The 22,373-nt window shown below is 39.2% G+C and overlaps 2 protein-coding genes across 2 annotated transcripts in view; one reads left to right on the forward strand and one right to left on the reverse strand.

The window, feature by feature from the left end:
- LOC127428617 (transcription factor TFIIIB component B'' homolog) overlaps nt 1-22,373 on the reverse strand; it is a 169,498-nt gene that overhangs the window by 58,218 nt on the left and 88,907 nt on the right. The window lies entirely within an intron of this gene.
- On the forward strand, nt 1,124-20,731 carry zgc:92275 (cholesterol 7-desaturase nvd). The gene is made up of 7 exons (XM_051677084.1): nt 1,124-1,805; nt 12,338-12,526; nt 13,898-14,076; nt 14,497-14,622; nt 16,681-16,800; nt 19,015-19,191; nt 20,306-20,731. Exons 1-7 carry the CDS (start codon nt 1,376-1,378, stop codon nt 20,465-20,467), a joined length of 1,383 nt encoding a protein of 460 aa, XP_051533044.1. The 5' UTR covers nt 1,124-1,375; the 3' UTR covers nt 20,468-20,731.

Consider the following 22,373-nt stretch of genomic DNA (forward strand, 5'->3'; position numbering starts at 1 on the left):
TCTAAAGTCAACCATTAAAGGGATAGTTCACCCAAAAATGAAAATTCTTTCATAATTTACTCATGCCATCCCAGATGTGTATGACTTTCTTCAGCAGAACACAAACGTAGATTTTTAGAAGAATATTTCAGCTCTGTAGGTCTGGGTCTTTGAATGGGTACCAAAATGTTGAAGCTCCAAAAAGCACAAAGGCAGCATAAAAGTAATTCATACGACTCCAGAGGTTAAATCAATGTCTTCAGAAGCGATATGGTATGTGTGGATGAGAAACAGATCATTATTTAAGTCATTTTTTTTTTTACCATAAATTCTCCTTCTTGCCCAGTAGGTGGGGATATGCACGAAAATGTGAATTGCCAAAAACAAAAGTGAAAGTGTAGATTGATACTAAAAAGGACTTAAATATTGATCTTTTTCTCACCCACACCTATCATATTTCTTCTGAAGACATGGATTAAACCACTGGAGTTTTATGGATTACTTTTATGCTGCCTTTATGTGCTTTTGGACCTTCAAAGTGTTAGTACCCTTTCACTTGTATTGACCAACAGAGCTGAGAACTCTTCTAAAAATCTTCAATTATGTTCAGCAGAAGAAAGAAAGCCAATCACATCTGAGATGGCAAGAGGGTGAGTAAATGATGAGAGAATTTTAGGCTGGATTAGACTAGTTGGGTGAACTATCCCTTTAAGAATCAATTTTTATTTGGTAAATCAAAATATCTTTTTTTTAGGACCCCTTTCACTTCCATTGTAAGAGTTTCACTGTAAACTCGACTTTTTTTTTTTTTTTTTTTTTTTTTAAGGAGGGACGAGTCAAAATAATAATTTTTATTTATTTATTTTGTGGTAATCAACATTATGCCACAGTTGCTGCCAATTAAGCTTAACTTGTACTGTAACCGAAATATTATGCTACTTTTTAACATTGGGATCTCTTGGACCATCAACATACATCTTAACAGAACAAAAAGGTTAACTTAATCAACTGTCTGTCATCTAAATGACGTAATGTTTAAATAATCATGCATTCCCCCCACCCAAAGTGCACGTCTCATAATATTTAGATTTGCTACACACTGCACTTCTATCACGCTGATATGTCACCTGACGTGTGGGCGTGTCCTCACGGATGTCAATCAAGCGCCGCATCACTTATCCACGGCCGCTACGGTCATTTGCAACGAGTCTGACCCTTAGGAAAAAAGTGCAACAACAAACAAATCCGCTTTCCGTCTGCATAGAAACTACAAGGGGAAGGAGGGATTAAGAGCACTGATTGCAATATAGTGTATAGGCTACTGTATGTGTGTGTGTGTTGCAGTGCGACAGAGTTTCAGTGACACTGAGTCAGCGCAGGTGTGCATATCTCTGTCATGGAGAATTCAAGCACATCGCTGATGTTCAAGGTGGTCGCGGTGGCCGCGATCGGTCTCATCGCCGCTTTCTTCATGCACGTCCAAGATCCATTAGATTCGCTGTTTGGAGCGGGATACCCAGAACTATGGCGGAGAACCGGACTGGTCGGAGCCCCTGCGCGGGCAGCAGCTTGCATCTTTGCGGGAGTGTTCCTCCTGGCAATGGGCTGGTTGTATAGACTGATATTCGCGCCTCTGGAGCTACTCCGCGGTGTGGATGAGGTGGGTTACATCGCGGAGGACGGGCGCTCCCGGGCGCAAGCGGCCAACGAGGTGCGACGGAGGCGCAAGACTGGAGAATTACCCCCAGTGTATCCGAACGGCTGGTACCGAGTTTTGGACTCGCACATGCTGGAGAGAGGAGATGTCAAGAGTGTGACTGTGCTGGGTAGGTAAAAATGCAGGACAAATTAAATTGCGCAGGTGAGACGAAATCACGTCAATGTAAAATGTCGCACAGTTTATTACTCTTTGGGGCATTCAGAGAGTGTCCCGTGAGACCCATTTAATGATCAAACAGTTTACTACAGCACAGAAACTATTTAAAGCACACAATAAAAACAAACAGTGAAGGTAGGCTACGTTTTACTTTTTTTTTTTTTCTTAATTTTTTTTCTTAGAACATATAACAAACACTGATGATCCAAAACATTATGACCACTCACAGGTGAAGCGAATAACGTTGATCATCTCCTAACAAGGCCACATGACAAGGTCTGGGTAGATTAGATGGTAATCGAACAATCAGTACTCGTAGTCAATATGTTGAATGCAGGAGAAATGGGAAGGAGTAAAGACCTGAGTGACTTTGACAAGGGCCAAATTTTTATGGCCAGACGACTGGGTCAGAGCATCTCTGAAACGACAAGGCTTGTGGGGTGCTCCCAGTCAGCAGTGGTGAGTACCTAACGACAGTGGTCCGAGGAGGGACAAACCGGCGACAGGGTGTTGGGCGCCAAAGGCTCATTGATGCAAGAGGCTATCTCGTCTGGTCCAAACCGACAGAAGGTCTACTGTGACGCAAGTCACAATTTTTTTTAATGATGGTTATGGAAGGAATGTGTCACAACAAACAGTGCATCGCACCTTGTATATGTGTCTGTATAGCAGCAGACCAGTCATAATGACCCCTGTCCACCATCGAAAGCGCCTACAATGGGCACACAAGCATCGGAACTGGACCTTGGAGCAGTGGAAGAAGGTCGCCTGGTCCGATGAGTCCCGTTTTCTTTTACATCACGTGGACAGCCGTGTACATGTGCGCTGTTTACCTGGGGAAGTGATGGCACCAGGATGCACTGTGAGAAGACGACAAGCTGGTGGAAGGAGTGTGTTGCTCTGGGCAATGTTCTGCTGGAAACCCTAGGTCTGGCCATTCATGTGGACATCAGTTTGACACATGCCACCTACCTAAACATCATTCCAGACCAGGTACACCTCTTCATGGCAATGGTAATCCCTGATGGCTGTGACCTCTTTCAGCAGGATAATGCGCCCTGCCACACTGCACACATTGTTCAGGAATGGTTTGAGAAACATGATGAAGAGTCCAAGGTGTTGCCCTGGCCTCTAATTTCCCCAGATCTCAATCCGAATGAGCATCTGTGGGATGTGCTGGACCAACAAGTTTGATCCACGGCGGCTCCACCTCGCAACTTACAGGACTTTAAGGATCTGCTGCTAATGTCTTGGTGCCAGATACTACGGGACACCTTCAGGGGTCTTGTAGAGTCCACGCATCTTCAGGTCGGCGCTGTTTTGGAGGCACGCAGAGGACCAACAGCATATTAGGCAGGTGGTCATAATGTTTTGGCTTATCGGTGTATAACAGTGTTGATTCACAAAAAAGAAAAAGAAAAGACAAAACAAACAAACAAAAGTAAAATCAAAAACAGAAGGGGAAAAAAAATCTACAGCCTCTTGATATGTCTATTTGTGCCTGATTTGGAATTTTACAGTATGTCAATTTGGCCATATTGTGTCCTGTGCACATAATAATAATAATAATAATAATAATAATTAGAGTATAGAAAATAAATAAAAGAAATTTAGGGACCCAAATTTAGGGGGGGTTGGCGGCGTTTACCTTGGTCACGCCCTTTCAGAACATGGATGCATGTTTTACCTTCGAGTAATTACTTTTTGTAATTCCCATTAATCTGAATGGTGATTGTCATTATTGTAATACAGTATACGGTAATACAGTGTTTGAATTGAAATCAGCATAAATTAAATTACAACACCAGCAAACAAGGAATGTTCCCCTAACATAAAGGCTAAGTGTATGGTTCCCATTTATTTATTTTTGGGGGTAACCAACTCCTAACGTTCTAGTAAAGTTTATATTTCAGGTTTTATTTTTTTATAACTATAAAATAGGGTTGCTCCGATACCAAAATTTTGGCTTCGGTACGATACCAGCCCTGGTACCTCGGTATCGATACTAACTCGATACTTTGGCACCAAATAAAAAACCTCAGATTTTTGATTAAATTAAACAGAAATTACACACAAAAGAACTGCATAAAGTTTTATAGATACAAATTATGCCTTTCTGTTTTATTTTATTTTTCTGGATTCCATGTTAAATGTTTTAATTAAATGTTATGATCAAATTGTTTAATCAAATACATACTGTACAGCTTTAATCAAATGGAAAATAAATAAATAAATAAATAAATAAATATAATATATTATTGGTAAAAAAAAAAAAAATGCACAACAGAGCTTTTACAGTATTAATGAAAACATTAAATGAAAACAATCTGGTTGCCTGAGGCAAAAGGCTGCCATGGCTGAATCGCAACATTCAGTACACTTGCTTATGTGATATTGCTTACAGATAATAATACTAATAATATAACCATGTAATATTTTATTATTGTTACTATGAGTATTATTGCGACTGCTTTGAATATTACACTTTTATACAGTAGTAATATTTTTTTCTGTCAATGTCTTCAATTTCACGCAATCAGATGAATAAAGCTCTCATTTCAGCTGGACTTTTATTTTGAAAGATCTTTGAAGTTCTTCCTGTTTGTGAAGGGTTCATTATATCAAGCTTCCCGCGACTCACGAACTGTAATGGAGAAAGAGTTCATTTGAGAGTTCACGGCCATTTATGGGGCTTTTCCACTGCACGGTACAGCTCGTCTCGACTCGACTCTGCTCGCTTTTTGGGGGTTTTCCACTGTGGATAGTACCTGGTACCTGATACTTTTTTTTAGTACCACCTCGGTCGAGGTTCCAAGTGAGCCGAGCCAATACTAAATGTGACGTCAAAACCCTGCAGATCACTGATTGGTCAGAGAGAATCGTCACTACCAGCGTCACTGGATTTGCGACATGGGACATCAACCCGCTAGTTTTAAAGTTAGCAACAGTGACAGCAATAACATTTGTTCATGTGACTTTTGAATTGTAAAAAGAAATGGCTGTGTGCAAAACCACGTCATGGTCAATAAACGAGGTGCAGACATTCCTCTCGTTAGCGACGAACGAAACGACGTGAAACGAAAAAGTCTTTCAGGAAGTGTCTCAGCTGTTGGCCGCACACGGCTACCACCGGAACCACCAACAGTGTAGGGAAAAGTAAAAAATAAAATTTAAGTGACTACAGAGCCATCAAGGACCACAACAGCCGGAGTGGTTCAAACAGAAGAAAGTGGAAGTGGTTCGACCACATGGACACTATCTACTGCAGTAGACCGGCGAGCAATGTGACGGAGAGTGCCCTGGACTCGGCCATGGCGTTGTTGGAGTCCACGATGGAGGATGGTACGTTTTGTTACGTTAACTCTATATTCTGCTTGAAAGCCTCACTTTATTTAGTTGACCAGCTACTGGAAAGCTTGCTTCTAAAACTACCAGGCCAATTTAACTGTTACACCTGTGTACAATCACCATGCAACAACTGCTTTATGCAGCACAATGAGCTAGTAGCTAACAGCTAGCAGTCATGTTATTGTTTATGGTCAGTAATGTTTGTGTCGCGTTTAAGATGATGTCACGGCAGTAGAGGCGGCGCAACTATGACGATCAGCCTATAATCCCACCCATGTTGAGGTGACACTAAACTGCAGTGGAAAAGCAAGCTCAGAAAAGTCGAGTCGAACCGTAACATGCAGTGGAAAAGTGCCATGATACACTCAACACACTGATCTGTGGCTCTGCAGATGGATACTATTGGACACACTGTATGAAAATCAAGCATTTGTAGTATGTGTGTATTCGTGTGCGTGCCTGTGTGTGTGTTCTTGTGTGTGCCTGCGTGTGTGTGAAGGAGATGACAGCAGAGAAGCACCTCTTATTCATAATGGCACGCAGAGCATGTGACTGTATATTATTTCATTAATTGACATCCTTTTGCTGTTTAATGATCACACTTGGCCATATAGAGGCTTTTTTATTATTTTAAAATGATCTTTGATTTCATCTCAAAACTGTCACATTACATTACATTTTGCTAATGGCAGCATACATTAATATGGTACTGAAATTAACAAGGTGATATCATACTGTTTAAAATTTTTTGGTATTGCGATATTTTGTTAGTACCGGCATACCGTGCGTCTATTTGTCAGTGGATTACCAGCTTTCTGACGGACAGGCAGCAGCTTGTGAGACAGGGGAAATTCACTTCCAGCACCTGTAAAATTAGCACTGGTGCCCCCCAGGGATGTGTGCTCTCCCCACTACTCTTCTCCCTCTACACCAATGACTGCATCACCAAGGACCCCTCTGCCAAGCTCCTGAAGTTTGCAGATGACACCACTGTCATCGGTCTCATCTGAGATGACGATGAGTCTGCATACAGAAGGGGAGTTAAACAGCTGGCTGTGTGGTGCAGTCAAAACAGCCTTGAGCTGAACACGCTCAAAACGGTGGAGATGATTGTGGACTTTAGGAGGAACACCCCAACACTGCCCCCCCTCACCATTCTAAACAGCACTGTGGCAGCAGTGGAGTCATTCAGGTTCCTGGGCACTACCATCTCACAGGACCTGAAGTGGGAGACCCACATTGACTCCGTTGCAAAAAAGGCCCAGCAGAGGTTGTACATCCTTCGCCAGTTGAGGAAGTTCAACCTGCTACAGGCGCTGCTGATACAGTTCTACTCAGCAGTCATTGAGTCTGTCCTCTGCTCTTCTATAACTGTCTGGTTTGGTTCAGCTACGAAATCAGATATAAGAAGACTACAAAGGACAGTTCGGACTGCTGAGAGGATTATTGGTTGCCCCCTGCCCTCCCTTCAAGAACTATACACTTCCAGAGTGAGGAAAAAGGCTGGAAAAATCACTATGAACCCCACTCACTCTTCCCACTACCTTTTTGAACTGTTGCCTTCTGGCCGACGCTTCAGAGCTCAGAGCACCAGAACCGTCAGGCACAGGAACAGTTTTTTTCCCCCGGGCTATCCATCTCATGAACAGTTAAAACTGCCCCATTGAGCAATAATTAATGTGCAATACACAGTTTAGTCTTTTTTATATATACACACACATACATACTGTATATATATATATATATATAGTCTATTGTGTATTCTATATATACTTTGTTCTTTTCAATATTTATTTATTTTTATTATTTGTTGCTGTTTTGTATTGTTGTGTACTGGAAGCTCCTGTCACCAAGACAAATTCCTTGTATGTGTAAGCATACTTAGCAATAAAGCTCATTCTGATTCATTCTGAAAGGTTCCTGGAATTTTAGAGGTTAAGGGAACGTTGGGGGAACCGTTATGCTCAACCACAACCAAAAACAAATGTTCTATTTCCGTAAAAAACTTTTCTGTCTAAAAAAGAACTTTAAAGCTCTGTTCCTGGAATGTTCTGGGGAAATCTTAGTTCACTCAAAATTTAAAATTCTCTCATCATTTACTCACCCTCATGCCATCCCAGATGTGTATGACTTACTTTCTTCTGCTGAACACATCTAGCCCTCTGCGCGTGCGTCGAGCAGGAAGTGTAATCGAGCTTGTAATCATAATCATGGCATGATCAATGCCAAAATGTACAGTGAGAAAGGAGTTATATTTTGGTCTGTTCTCACACAAAACCAACTGTATCACTTCAGAAGACATTGATTAAACCACTGGAGTCATATGGATTACCTTTATGACTTTACAAAAACCATATATGCAAGGTCTGTAATGCATAGGGGCGCCATGTAAAGTGGTCGCCCCCAAACCCCCCAACAACACTTAAAGTGGACGACACCCACATACCTCTCCCTGCTCAAAAGATACAAGATACGCAAAATTTTGTTTTGCATACCCGCTTGGAAATTGGTAGATGCGACCCTGGTATGGACCTACAGAGCTAAGATATTATTCTAAAAATTTTCATTTGTGTTCAGCAGAAGAAAGACAGTCATACACATCTGGGATGGCATGAGGGTGAGTAAATGATGAGATAATTTTGGATGATATTCCTTTAATTTATTTTACTCATTTACAGTACACACACACACACACACACACACACACTACTTTATTATTTAATAGTAATATACTTTTTATGACCACTTTTCTTTTAATTATGTTACTGCTTATTCTTTGTAGTTGGCATTTTCATTTTTGGGTGAACTATCCCTTTAATGTTCCTACAATAAGCTTTATTTTCTGAAAGCAAAATATAATTTCTTATATAATTTAATATTAATTTAATAATTTGTATTTATTTTTATTTTGGGGTGTTAAATCACCCGGACACGTTCTTGCCAAGTAAAAAATAAATAAAAATCCACTTCTGAAAATGTGTCACGAGAGCCCTGCGTTCTGTTCCATTCCGTTGCGCTCCGTTCAGCTGTTTTTGAACACGAACGCATCCTCCTTAAGGGCCGTTTACACAGAAATCGTCCTTTTGAAAAATGTTAGACACGAACAGACTAATTCTATTCTATTGTTTAAATAGATTTCCTTTTAACTTGGCACAGCATTTAATAAACGCGACACTGCTGCACGAGATGCGGAGCAACGGCCAAAGACGCCTGTCTTGCGCATGTTTAAATAGGAAAACAATTGAAAAGAGCGCGGACGGATGTGCTTGGTGTGAACGGCCCCTAATAGGTAAAAATGGAAATTAATTACAGACAACCTGTGTTTCCCTATGAGACTCTCCCTGCACATTTTCTGCAATGTCTCCCTTCGAGTGCTACGCAGACGCAGATACGAGACTGAAATAGCTCTCCATTCACAGTTTTGTAACCATGTGGTTTTTCAGGTCACTTCAAAAACGGAACTAAGGAATTTGCATTCCGACTTTGCGGTCGATAATGCAGCAGTGCTGTCGCAAATGTTACATCCCCTTCATGCCTGTCTTTGCACAAAGAAAGACCACGTGGACACATCTTTTTTCCTAGTAACTAAAAGAGCTGGATAAAATGTTGCCCATGACTTCTGTCAACTGTTGTGTCATATTTCAACTTTATTCAGTTTTTGGGAAGACATGACTTGTTATGCAGTGATTGCAGTGTGGCATGCTATATGCTATCTTAAATAATATACAGTGTGTGTGAATAAATAAATATATATATATATACACACACACACACACACTGGCGGCCAAAAGTTTGGAATAATGTACAGATTTTGCTGTTTCGCAAGGAAATTGGTACATTAATTCACTAAAGTGGCATTCAGCTGATCACAAAGTATAGTCAGGACATTACTGATGTAAAAAACAGCACCATCACTATTTGAAAAAAAAAAAAGAAAAAAAAGTCATTTTTGATCAAATCTAGACAGGCCCCATTTCCAGCAGCCATCACTCCAACACCTTATCCTTGAGTAATCATGCTAAATTGCTAATTTGGTACTAGAAAATCACTTGCCATTATATCAAACACAGTTGAAAGCTATTTGGTTCATTAATGAAGCTTAACATTGTCTTTGTGTTTGTTTTTGAGTTGCCACAGTATGCAATAGACTGGCATGTCTTAAGGTCAATATTAGGACAAAAATGGCAAAAAGAAACAGCTTTCTCTAGAAACTCATCAGTCAATCATTGTTTTGAGGAATGAAGGCTATACAATGTTTGAAAATGCCAAAAAACTGAATATTTCATACAAAGGTGTACACTACAGTCTTCAAAGACAAAGGACAACTGGCTCTAACAAGGACAGAAAGAGATGTGGAAGGCCAGATGTACAACTAAACAAGAGGATAAGTACATCAGAGTCTCTAGTTTGAGAAATAGACGCCTAACATGTCCTCAGCTGACAGCTTCATTGAATTCTACCCGCTCAACACCAGTTTCATGTACAACAGTAAAGAGAAGACTCAGGGTGCAGGCCTTATGGGAAGAATTGCAAAGAAAAAGACACTTTTGAAACAGAAAAACAAAAAGAAAATGTTAGAATGGGCAAAGAAACACAGACATTGGACAACAGATAATTGGAAAAGAGTGTTATGGATCTTAACCCCATTGAGCATTTGTGGGATCAGCTAGACTGTAAGGTGTGTGAGAAGTGCCCGACAAGACAGCCACATCTATGGCAAGTGCTACAGGAAGTGTGGGGTGAAATGTCACCTGAGTATCTGGACAAACTGACAACTAGAATGCCAAAGATCTGCAAAGCTGTCATTGCTGCAGATGGAGGATTATTTTATGAGAACTCTTTGAAGTAGTTTAAGAAGTTCTGAAATTTTGTTTCAAATTGTAATAGTAATTTTTCATGTTAAAACATATAGCATACATAGAGTATAGCAAGTTAAGTATTTCATTTGAAAAAACAAAACAATAAAATGCATTCTAACATTCTGCCTAATATCTCCTTTTATGAGTATGAGTAAATAACAGTGTTAACCTTTTTTTTTATTTCCCGCCCTATCGGTAATCATATGAAAGAGGAATATTCATCATTGATGTCTCCACACATACTGTATTATTTTCATCATTCTCTGTTTACTAATTACCATTGTCTGTTCATATACAGACTTTTAATGCAGTATGTTGTTTTCCACTGTGTTTCTGGTTTGATTTTGTAGTCTGAGACTAGCATCTTGTTTTCAGGCAAACTGCATTGCAGGCAAATAAAACTCCACGGGTCAGCATAAAAGAAAGTCCTGTAGGTGTAGACCTGGTGAGACAAAATGATTTTACAGTGTGCTGCTACGCCTATTCCTGGACTGGTTATATAAAAAACAGCAACTTGCCAAAAAAATTAAAATAAATAATTAACTGACACACATAATTTTTTTATTATTATTTAATTATTAACTGCCCCATCTGGCTCATGATATAAGTAGTGCATTTCCATTTGCATTTATTTGGCAGGTGTCTTTATCCAAAGCGAAAGTATACATTTTATTGAGTATTTTGTTCCCTGAGGAGTAATACCAAAAAACTGGAACTCGTTTATAACCTTTCATACCTGACACCCTGGCATAACCTGTCATTTACAAACTACAAGTTGTGAAATGAAACCATGACTACCCTCAACTCTAACCTTATTTGTTGTTCCTCCTCTGCATATTGATTGAGAATCAACTATTGTCTAACACTCCATATAACCACATTAGTTAATAATTAATCGCATTAGTTAAGAGTAAGCTACATTATTTGATGTTACAGTAGTTGTAGGAACGCAGCAGTGTTGGAGAAGTGTTGGAGCAGACTTCCTGCTTACCCTGTGTTTGGGCTTTCAAACACAAGCAAGCAGACCAGGCCTTTCTCAACCGAAATTCTTTAAAAATGACAGTCCAGGGCACTTACCCAATGAACCTGGAGAAGTTCCATGGCTCTCTATGAAAAAGAAACAATATTGCCCCCTTCAGGTTATATATACATATATACTGTATATATGTATGTATGTATGTATATATATATATATAGGTTGGGGAGTAACGGAATACATGTAACGGGATTACGTATTTAAAATACAAAATATAAGTAACTTTATTCCACTACAGTTACAATTTAAATCATTTGTAATTAGAATACAGTTACATTCAAAAAGTATTTTGATTACTGAAGAGATTACTTTGCATTTTATTGTTATTTGTTTCATTTAATATTTAGTCCTTTCAGATGGAAAACATTTATACATATAAATTTGATATATGCATTTGAACAGCGGTGAAACACTTCCTTATGATGTGTTACATTCATACGAGTAGACAGAGAAGTAAGTTTGAAGTAAGTTTGGAGCAGAAGAAATAGAAATAAACCTTGTGTAAATTGTCAGCTTTACGCTAAGCTTAAATGCTATTTCTAGCCATTTTACATGCACGTTACCAGGCATGATCATATTTTTTTATCAAGAAAATTCACGTTGGATCATAATTTCTTTTTTCTAGTAAGACCTTTGATATTAGGGTAAAAATTGTATTCTTGATAATAATTTTTGTGTTGTTTTCCTGTAAAAATATCTAAAAATCCTTAAAACAAGATCAGTTTGATTTATCTTGTTTTAGAAACAACACTGCATAAGATATTTAGGTTTTTCAGAGAATGTATTTTTAACGTGTATTTTGTCTTACTGTACTGGCAGAGTTTTTATAGTCAAAACAAGTGAAAAAAATCTACCAGTGCTGAAGAAGTAATCCAAAGTATTTAGAATACATTACTGACCTTGAGTAATCTAACGGAATACATTACAAATTACATTTTACAGCATGTATTCTGTAATCTGTAGTGGAATACATTTCAAAAGTAATCCTCCCAACCCTGTGTGTGTGTATGTATGTATGTATATATGTGTGTTGTTCTGAACTGAATAATATCTGGATGGCTGTGATTCAGTTGATTCGGTAGACATCACAGACGGAATGATTAAAAAAAAATAAATAATTATATATATATATATATATATATATATATATATATATATATATTAGATTGCAATTATATTTATTTATTTGTTTATGTATTTATCCGTTTATCCATGTATTTGTTGTTGTTTCTCTTTCAGGACAGCAGGTGGCGGTGTTTCGTGGCCAGGATGGCAAGGCCTATGTGGTGGATGCTTATTGCCCCCATTTAGGTGCCAACCTGGCTGTGGGGGGAAGAGTTATCGGGGGTTGCATCGAATGCCCCTTTCATGGGTGGCAGTTCCGTGGGATAGATGGAAAATGTGTGAAGATTCCCTATGCAGATAAAGGTGATCCAGGAGGAAATTGAGATATACACATTTTTTTTTCTAGATTCAATGACTGTGTAGATGGCAGACACTCATTAATTAAATGATTCTAATGACTTAATAGATGGATGGATGCATGGCCTATTTTAATGCATACTTAAAGGAATAGTTCTCCCAAAAATGAAAATTCTCTCATCATTTACTCACCCTCATGCCATCCCAGATGTGCATGGCTTTCATTCTTCTGCAGAACACAAACAAAGATTTTTAGAAGAATATCTCAGCTCTGTAGGTCCATATACTGTATAATGCAAGTGAATGGTGACAAAAATTTTGAAGCTCCAAAAAGCACATAAAAGCAACCCATATGACTCCAGTGGTTTAATCCATGTCTTCTTAAGTGATCTAATTGCTTAAAACAGACCAAAATATAACTCCTTTTTTAGGCATGATCATGATTTCTAGCTTGATTACACTTCGTAGTGCTTGACACATGTGAAGAGCACAAGATGGTGCTAGGACGTGTAATCGAGCTTGAAATCATGATCGCCAAGGAGACTGCAGATGTCAAGATTTGTAGTGAAAAAGGAGCTATATTTTGGTCTTTTCTCACCCAAAACCGATTGGATCGCTTCAGAAGACATGGATTAAACTACTGGAGTCTGATGCATTACTTTTATGCTGTCTTTATGTGCTTTTTGGAGCTTTAACATTTTGGACACCATTCACTTGCATTGTATGGACCTACAGACCTGAGATATTCTCCTAAAAAACTTTGTTTTCTGCAGAAGAAAGAAAGTCATACACATCTGGGATGGCATGAGGGTGAGTAAATGATGAGGGGTTGAACTATCCCGTTAAAAACCTAGTTTGTATTGGAGCTCATGTTAAAAACACTACATATAGGGGCCTGGGTAGCTCTGCGAGTATTGATGCTGACTACCACCCCTGGAGTCACGAGTTTGAATCCAGGGCATGCTGAGTGACTCCAGCCAGGTCTCCTAAGCAACCAAATTGGCCCGGTTGCTAGGGAGGGTAGAGTAACCTCCTCGTGGTCGTGATTAGTGGTTCTCGCTCACAACGGGGCATGTTGTAAGTTGTGTGTGGATCGTGGAGAGTAGCATGAGCCTTCACATGCTGTGAGTCTCCACGGTGTCATGCACAGCGAGCCACGTGATAAGATGCACAAGATGATGAGATTGACTGTCTCAGAAGCGGAGGCAACTGAGACTTGTCCTCCGCCACCTGGATTGAGGTGAGTAACCGCGTCACCATGAGGACCTACTAAGCAGTGGAAATTGGGCATTCCAAATTGGGAGAAAATAAAGAAAAAAAAGAAGAAAAAAAACCTACATATTAGACCCGTTTACTAACACCTTTATGGAATCCTAGTGCCTGAATTTGCGAAGGTTCGGTGCTGGCCCAGTTGTGAGATCAACGGGCAGGTTCTGGTGTGGTTTCATTGTGATGGGTTGGAGCCCAGCTGGAGAGTCCCAGAACAAAGTGAGATCACCCGCGGGGAATGGGTTTACCGCGGACGTACCGAACACTTTATAAATGCACATATTGAGGTGAGATTATATACACGCACATAATTTCAGATCTATTGTGATTAATACAGTACATGTAATATACAGTATATTTAGCCAAAGGAATATTCTGACCATTAAACTTTAGTATTACATGTAGCAGACAGAAGTTTGCTCAGATAAATTCATAGATGTTAACTTTGTTGTCATATTTGTGAAATATTTGTCATACTTGCCAAATAACTAGTAAATGGTCATGGAATATTGATTTTAGTTTAAATTAAGTTATGTGAGAAAATAGAGACCGCGGAGTAATATGAGAGACATGAGACTAGCACAGCTATGTAGGAAATCGAGAATGCTGTGTAATAAGCAGTCATATTTGTGTCTGTAGAGGTTTAGTTGCATCTATTAGTCATTTTTACATTAATGCACACTTTTGCAACTTTTGTATTTGCTCAGGAGATTCCAGAGAACGCTGCAGATATAGCACACTTGGCTCATTTGCACACTCCAGGTATCGTCAGTGGAGTTGATCTGCGATACACTAACAGCAAGACCTGGGAGTTCATACGACATGACTGGAAGGTTTGAATACCCACACAAACATCCATTTTAAAGGAGAAACATTAACAGTTTTTATATCTTTATGTCACGGAAAACCAAGATGCATTGTGCTGTGGCAGAGCTAAAACGGATAACGCAACTGTCATAAAACTGGGTTCAAGGCAGGGGAGATATTCTATGTAGCATTATACTTAATAAGTCCACTTATAAAGGGATAGTTCACCCAAATATTAAAAATCTATTATCATTTACTCACGTGTATATGGTTCGAAACCCGTATGACTTTATTGCATCCGTGAAACATAAAAAGGAGATGTTATGTAGAATGTTAACACAGGTCTTTTCCATACAATGAAAAGACCTGTGAGCTCACAGATACTGTGACATCATATATCAGTTTCTGTGATGATATGTGCATCCCTACTAGGACATTTTTATCATTCAATAACAATAAACCATGGTTTACAGGAAAACTCAGACAGCTTCGTCATGTCAAAGAGGATGCTTACAGAAGTGGGGATAAAATATTGTACAACCAGGCCAGGAACACACTGACTATGGAAATCAGAGTGGCTAAAAGAAGCTACTCTGTAAAGCTGAAAAAACAGTTTTCAGGCCTGAAAAGAATCACCAAGTACAAGACACCTCCCCCTCATTCTGTAGAGAGTCAACTAATGGTTGATGAACTGAATGTGTTTTACTGCAGGTTTGAAAAGCCCAGTCTCACACCCCTCCCCTGCTCTGATCTTCACTTCACACACACACCAACACCTCCTGGAACACCCCTCCTCCCCCCACCTGGTACTCAATCTGAACTTATGATCTGTGAGGAGGATGTGTGCCGGGTCTTTCGGAAACAAAAGACTAGGAAAGCTTCAGACCCAGACGGTGTTTCACCTGCCTATCTGAAAGTCTGACCAACTGGCTCCCTTCTTCACACAGATCTTCAATAGATCACTGGAGCAGTGTGAAGCTGCTTCAAATGCTCCACCATCATTCCGGTCCCCCAAAAAAACTAAATCACAGGACGTAATGACTACAGACCCGTCGCTCTCAAGTCTGTGGTCATGAAGTCGTTTGAGAGACTGGTTTTGGCCTACATGAAGGACATCACTGGACCCCTGCTGGACCCCCTTCAGTTTGCTTACCGAGCAATCAGGTCTGTGGATGATGCTGTCAATATGGGACTGCATTATATCCTGCAACACCTTGAAAGAACTGGGACTTATGCAAGGATCCTATTTGTGGACTTCAGTTCAGCCTTCAATACCATCATGCCTGATCTTCTCTCAACCAAACTCACCCAGCTCTCCGTGCCCACCCCAATCTGTCGATGGATCACCAGACAGATAGGCAGCAGCTAGTGAGACTGGGGAAACTCGCATCCGGGACCCTCACTATTAGCACTGGTGTTCCTCAGGGATGCGTTCTCTCTCCACTGCTCTTCTCCCTGTACACGAATGACTGCACTGCAAAAGACCCCACTGTCAAGCTCCTGAAGTTTGCAGATGACACCATGGTCATCGGCCTCATCCGCGATGGTGATGAGTCTGCATAAAGACGGGAGGTTGATCAGCTGGCTGTCTGGTGCGGTCACAACAACCTTGAGCTGAACACACTCAAACCATTGGAGATGATGGTGGACTTCAGGAGAAATACCCCCGCATAATTTGCATTGATGCATATTCAAGCATGCCGCAGAACCAATGTGTGTGGGATGACTGACGTCAAACTTGGCACAATGTGTCTTGAAGTGCCATATTTAAATGTATGCAAATAGGAATGAGATTCAAGAGCTAAAGCAAAGGAAAATATTTTCATTGAATAACAAACTTTCAGGATGCTTTTTGGAGCTTTTTTGTCCTTTTTGGAGCTTAACAGCCACTGCTAAATATTTGCTTTTGTTATGTGGGAAAGAGCAGCTCGGAAATTTGGCAAAATATCTTCTTTTGTGTTCCTTAGAAGAAAGAAAGTCATACAGGTTTGAAACAACATGAGGGTGAGCAAATGACAGAATTTTTGGGTGGTGAACTATCCCTTTATTGTTGATCACTGATTATTTGTGTGTGTTTTTGCCAGGTGGAGTGGAAACCAGAGCCCGATCCAAACAAGCACTGCTCACAGATGTTGGTGAAACATGCTCTAACTGTGTTTGGTCGCCACTGGCCTCTTCTTGATTTGGACGTCCTGGCAAGACAGGTAGTGATTGGATTGTCCGCTAGAGGGCGCCGGTGAGCTGTGCAAATTTTGAGAAATGCCTAGAAATGTATGCCGTGATTAGCAGAATGGAACTTACCTCATGGATCATCTTGCAGACAATGCCAGTGTCGTGATCTTTGTGGTCTGAAGGTTGTTTGCTGTAATGATAAACAAGTAGTTACCCACAAACATGCTTTTATGTATATTAAACATCTTGTGGCATGTGTCAGGTTTACAAATGAGATTCATCCTTTTTTGTACAGTGAAGTATTGCTGTACTAAATACAGATGTGCAGTGGCCCAAAAAAAGTATCACTTACAAAAAAAAAAAAAAAAAAAAAATCTAATTTATGAATGGGATTGCATTAGATAACTGGCATCTGCAAACAAATGATGCTAGAGATTTTCTCAGGACTAAAATCACTGCCCTCAGCCATTTCTGCAAATAACCATCTGGTCTGAGGGTGATTTTAAAGGAATATTCCAGGTTCAATACAAGTTAAGCTCAATCGACAGCATTTGTGACAGTATTGATTACCACAAAAATTTATTTCGACTTCCCCTCCTTTAAAAAAAGCAAAAATCTGGGTTACAGTGAGGCACTTTCAATGGAAGTGAATGGGGGCCAATCTGTAAACGTTTAAATAATATTTCAAAAGTATAGTCACAAGACATAAACAATATGCGTGTTAACATGATTTTAGTATGATAAAATCGCTTACTAACCTTTTCAGTGTACAGTTATATTCAATTTTACATCGTTGCCATGATGATGTAATGTCAACAAACCCTAAAACCTTAAATGACTGTAAAAATGATGGTTTAAACAACTTAACAGCTCAAATAATACATGAGTTTTAACAGAAGAATTAATGTAAGTGCTTTCATAAAATTATAAGCTTCTGCCTTTAAACCCTCCAAAACTTCGTCCTATTCACTTCCAATGCAAGTGCCTCACTGTAACCTCGATTTTTGCTTTTTTTAAAGAAAAGGACGGATGATACATTTTTGGGGTATTCATCATTATGCCACAAATTCTGTCGACTGAGCTTAACTTGTATTGAACCCAGAATATTCCTTTAAGTGGATGTATGAGGTCCCCTCAAGTTCCCCTCAACAGAGGTGCCCCAGCACAGGGGGTCACAACCTGTAAGGGGGCACAAGATTACAGTGTTTAATAGTGGTGGAGATTTGATTCATCCCTGTAAGTCGTCTTTTGAATCCGTTTACCAAAAAGATTCATTCAGTCGCCATTTCTGCAGATCATTTCATCAGTAGGTGGCGACAAATGAGGGTCTTTTATGTGTTATGTGATTCATTGAATCATTGAGTCAGCTGCTTTGAAGTGTATTGTAAAAAGTGCTGGACAAAAATATAAAATAAAGTGATTCATTTAAAAAAAATTCTCAACCGAAACAAATGGACGATTCGTTCACTTTAAAAATTCTTTTAAAAAAAGCAATTCATTCACAAATAAAACACTACTAGTGTTTTATAAGCTTGAGACAAGTGAAGCAAAAAAAATAGCTGATTAAATACCCAATTACCTGCATTGTTACATAACGAGCCAAACATAATCTTGTCAAATGTGTTGCTTGATAAGTGTGCTTGTGCTATATTGCAGTGACATTAATATATCTTCTGTATTTTTTTCCATTAATACATTTGAAGTGTGTCTTAATTATCCATAGATGTTTTGGGGACACTGTATTATATAACAAAAATATTAAACTTTTCTATAATTTCACAAGACATCTTTGAGAGAAAACTGTGGTGGATTTTACACTGTAGTTTCTAAGAGACAGGAATTGGTATTGTATATGTACAGCAGACCACGTCTCAAAGGCATAATTTTCCTTCACTGTTCAGTTGTGTCGCTTTTCAGAATTTGTGAACGTGTTCTTTGAAAAGGAACTGTCACGTTGCCATAGTGATAGTGAATAAACCTGATGGGATGTGTGAGAACGATCATTATTCAAGGCTAAGCTTGGATAAAGTGCAGTAATGAATATACACGACAGACAGATGTACACTTTCAATGACAGTATGCAAATATTCAGCAACATACAGTACCATAGTATCATAACACATACAAATCATATGCGACAATGTTGCATTTTTGTAATTACAAATAGTAATTCAGATTATGGTGGTTTTACCCTCTGTGTACTCGCCAGTGAAAATGCACATAAATTCTATATTTCATATTTGTAGGTGGGCCCAGGTGTCGTCTTCCTGCTCTTTGAACACAGTTTCCTGGGTCGAGGTGTGATTGTGCACTGCGTTACTCCAGTCGAGCCATTACTGCAGTGTGTATCACACACCATATTCTACCAGAGCACCATCCCTCCCCTGGTACCAAAGTTCATTCTGCGGGCAGAGTGCATCCAGGTAATGCAGACAGTGGTGGTTCTCGCTTACTTGGTGCCCTAGGCGAGATCGGACGTGGCACCCCCCCTTAACACCCCTTATATATATAAATAAATGCCACATTCTATTAACACTGACATTATACAGTATATACAGTACATAACTTAAATTGCACAATTAAATTGCTGCTACTTTGTGCTATTACACCTAATGCCTAATTTAAAATGTAACCCTCCCCTCCTAGTTTTCATTGATGCAAAATCATCAATGACTTTGTCATATCTCCCCAGCAATCACATGGTTGATACTAATTATTGCAAGACCACTAAGAAGATCCTGTGTTATGGTTTAGCCTACATATAGGCCTACTGTGTATCATGGTTATTTTATGTTTGTTCATAATGTAAGAATACATTATCTATATAACCATATAGAGCCTTTTAGTCTCCGTAGTCTGTCGGAGCACCTTTCTCCCATCGCAATCTTGCAAGCCGTGCGGGGGCAGGGTGGCACGATTTGGGGCACCTATCTCCCATGGCGATCTTGCGAGCTCTGTGCGGGGGCGGGTTGGCAAAATTTGGGGCACCTTTTCCCATCGTGATCTTGCGAGCCAGGGGCGGGGCGGCACAATTCGGGGCACCTTTCTCCCATCACGATTTTGCAAGCTCTGTGCGGGGGCGGCCTGGCAGGTATCCTGTGAGCGTTGCCGCCCTAGGCGCCTGCCTATATCGCCTATGCCAGGATCCGTTACTGAATGCAGACATAGGGATCTGGCCTAATAAATTGAAATATCTCGTCTGTCTGATCACACACTCTCCAAGGTCTTCTTTAAACAGTTGCAGCTGTTCCACACAAATCACTCTAGTTTCATTAAAATAGACTTTTAATTAGTCCATTTTGTCCATTCTGTGGCAGTGAATAGTGACTTGGCTTTCAAGCTTAAAAAAGAATCATAAAAGTAGTTCATGTGACTTCATGCGTCATATTCCTAACTAAGCATCTTCTGAATGCAACTAGACCTTTATGACACAACTAACAAAATTCTAAAAATTTGTTTACTGTTTCCTAATGTTTACAACTAACCTTCCAAAGGATGAGCTGTCTCAAACAGTAACTGATGGTTTTGTTGTTACAGTTTGAACGAGATGTGATGATCTGGAACAACAAGACGTACATCTCCAAACCCATGCTTGTGAAAGAGGACTCAGCTATTCAGAAACACAGACGCTGGTTCAGTCAGTTCTACAGTGAGAACAGCCCTAGACTGCGCTACCAGCATGACACTCTGGACTTCTGAACACAAACTATAGTTCAACCGATATGGGTTGCTAAAAGGCTAATATTTTTTTAACTGAAAATGTCAATAGCTGATATTTAGTGTTGATATTTAAAAAAAAATTCATTTGCCAAATGTAATCATTATGCAAACAGAAATTATGCAAAAATACAGTAAACAAAACTACATTTCTTGAGCATTTTTTAAATGAAAGATTATTTCAATATATAGCCTGTGCTAAGAAAATAATAAAGCAAATGCAAAATAAAAGTGCAATTTCGATAGTCAAAATCTTTGTTATGTCATGTGGGAATGACACTGTGCTTTTTAGCATATTGTTTCATTAAGCAATAAGCTCAGCAAAAGTAAACAAAGTCTTAAGTTTTTATTCCATTCCTTAAAATCTCTATATATCATTATATAAAAATTGGTGGGTTTTATATTGTTTTTGAGCTCATTGTAGGTTTAAAGAAGCACTTAGCTCTACCAAGGCGAACAAAAGCCCCTTTTATATTCCATAACATTTGAGCCCCTATATTCAGTATGTTTGCAAAAGTCTTTTCAAGTGAATACTGTAAAAAAAAAAATAGGTGAGTTGTTTTCTTTTTTTATTGCAAGAACCTTTCGTCTTTGTTAAAGTGCCTCAGACAATCACAAGTTAGTAGATGACAGTTGCACCTTTCTCTCTACTATGCTGCTAAACTTCCTTAATTGCAGAACTGCACAGCTAATGTAGACTAACTTTACTGCAAAAACTGGGTGAAGAGTCCTCTAAGCTTTAGCAAGCAATGAGTCAAAGCTCAGAGTTTCCTGCCATTTCTGAAGTACCAGATCTTGTAAATAGAGTTCCTGATTCTTAGATGCAGATTTATAGAGTTTTCTGACATTTTTTTTTTAATTCCTGTCGGCCAGTAATAGTATCATAGTAATATTATTAGTGGTGCTTGATAAGGCAAGCATCACTATTACTATTGCTTATACTTAACCCTTTAAGCTCAAATGGGCCCACGGGCCCGCAATAGAAGCTCTACTTTACAATGCATGTAAGCATTATGACCAAAACTGAACAAGTGCTTTGAAATTGGCAGACAAATCAAAAGTGTTTCATTTTGATAATTTATGAATAATTTTGCACTGTATATATTATTGTAATCAGTAAAAACATATGTGTAATATGTTGTTGGAAAGCTTTCAAAGAGTAGAATACAACCAGCCTATTTGTTTTACTCACAGAAAAAAAATAGTGAGTAAATAGTCTTTGACATTTATATTTCATGTAAGCTAATGTTGCTCACATGCCGCGTTTTCGCTTATTACTTAACAAAAAATAAACAGAACATAAAATATAATAAAACACATACCATTACTTAGAAGAGAGGATTATCTTTCAAACGGGCCCACACACAAGGTAATCGTTTGCATAGATCATAAGATTGCTGACATGAAGCTCAATGTGCACAGTGCACATACTGTTTCTGGCTATCTGGCATCTTGCAATCTGACTGAAAAAACGTTTACTTTCCTAGATCAGATGACTTCATCAGAAATGATGTAGCATCACGGAACGTTAAACCAATCAGATTGTGTTCAGATCGGTGCAAAAAGTCATCCATATTTGGGCAGAGAAAGACGTGATTGGTGACCACCAGAAGAGCCAATTACATGACACAGACTCAATCATGACTCACATGACACAAAATAAAACTCATTCTTTGAGATATGGACAAGTATGTCCAATAAGTAACCACCTAGAAAACCCCTGAACACCATAGCAACCACGTAGCAATGCCCTAGTAACTTGCTGAAAACCACTCAGAACACTTATGCAAAAAGGAAGTAATACTTAAAAAAAAACACATAGTAACAACTTGGCAACCACCTACAACACACTAGTATCGTGAGGCCACTTCAGCATGGGCAAGCACTA

This window comes from Myxocyprinus asiaticus, chromosome 38, assembly GCF_019703515.2.
Source record: "Myxocyprinus asiaticus isolate MX2 ecotype Aquarium Trade chromosome 38, UBuf_Myxa_2, whole genome shotgun sequence".
NCBI classification, from domain to species: domain Eukaryota; kingdom Metazoa; phylum Chordata; class Actinopteri; order Cypriniformes; family Catostomidae; genus Myxocyprinus; species Myxocyprinus asiaticus.

Coding starts and splice junctions, on each gene's coding strand:
- zgc:92275 (XM_051677084.1), top strand. CDS start 1,376: ATGGAGAATTCAAGCACATCGCTGATGTTCAAGGTGGTCGCGGTGGCC. Junction 1,806..12,337: donor CAAGAGTGTGACTGTGCTGG/GTAGGTAAAAAT, acceptor TTTCTCTTTCAG/GACAGCAGGTGGCGGTGTTT. Junction 16,801..19,014: donor TGGACGTCCTGGCAAGACAG/GTAGTGATTGGA, acceptor TCATATTTGTAG/GTGGGCCCAGGTGTCGTCTT.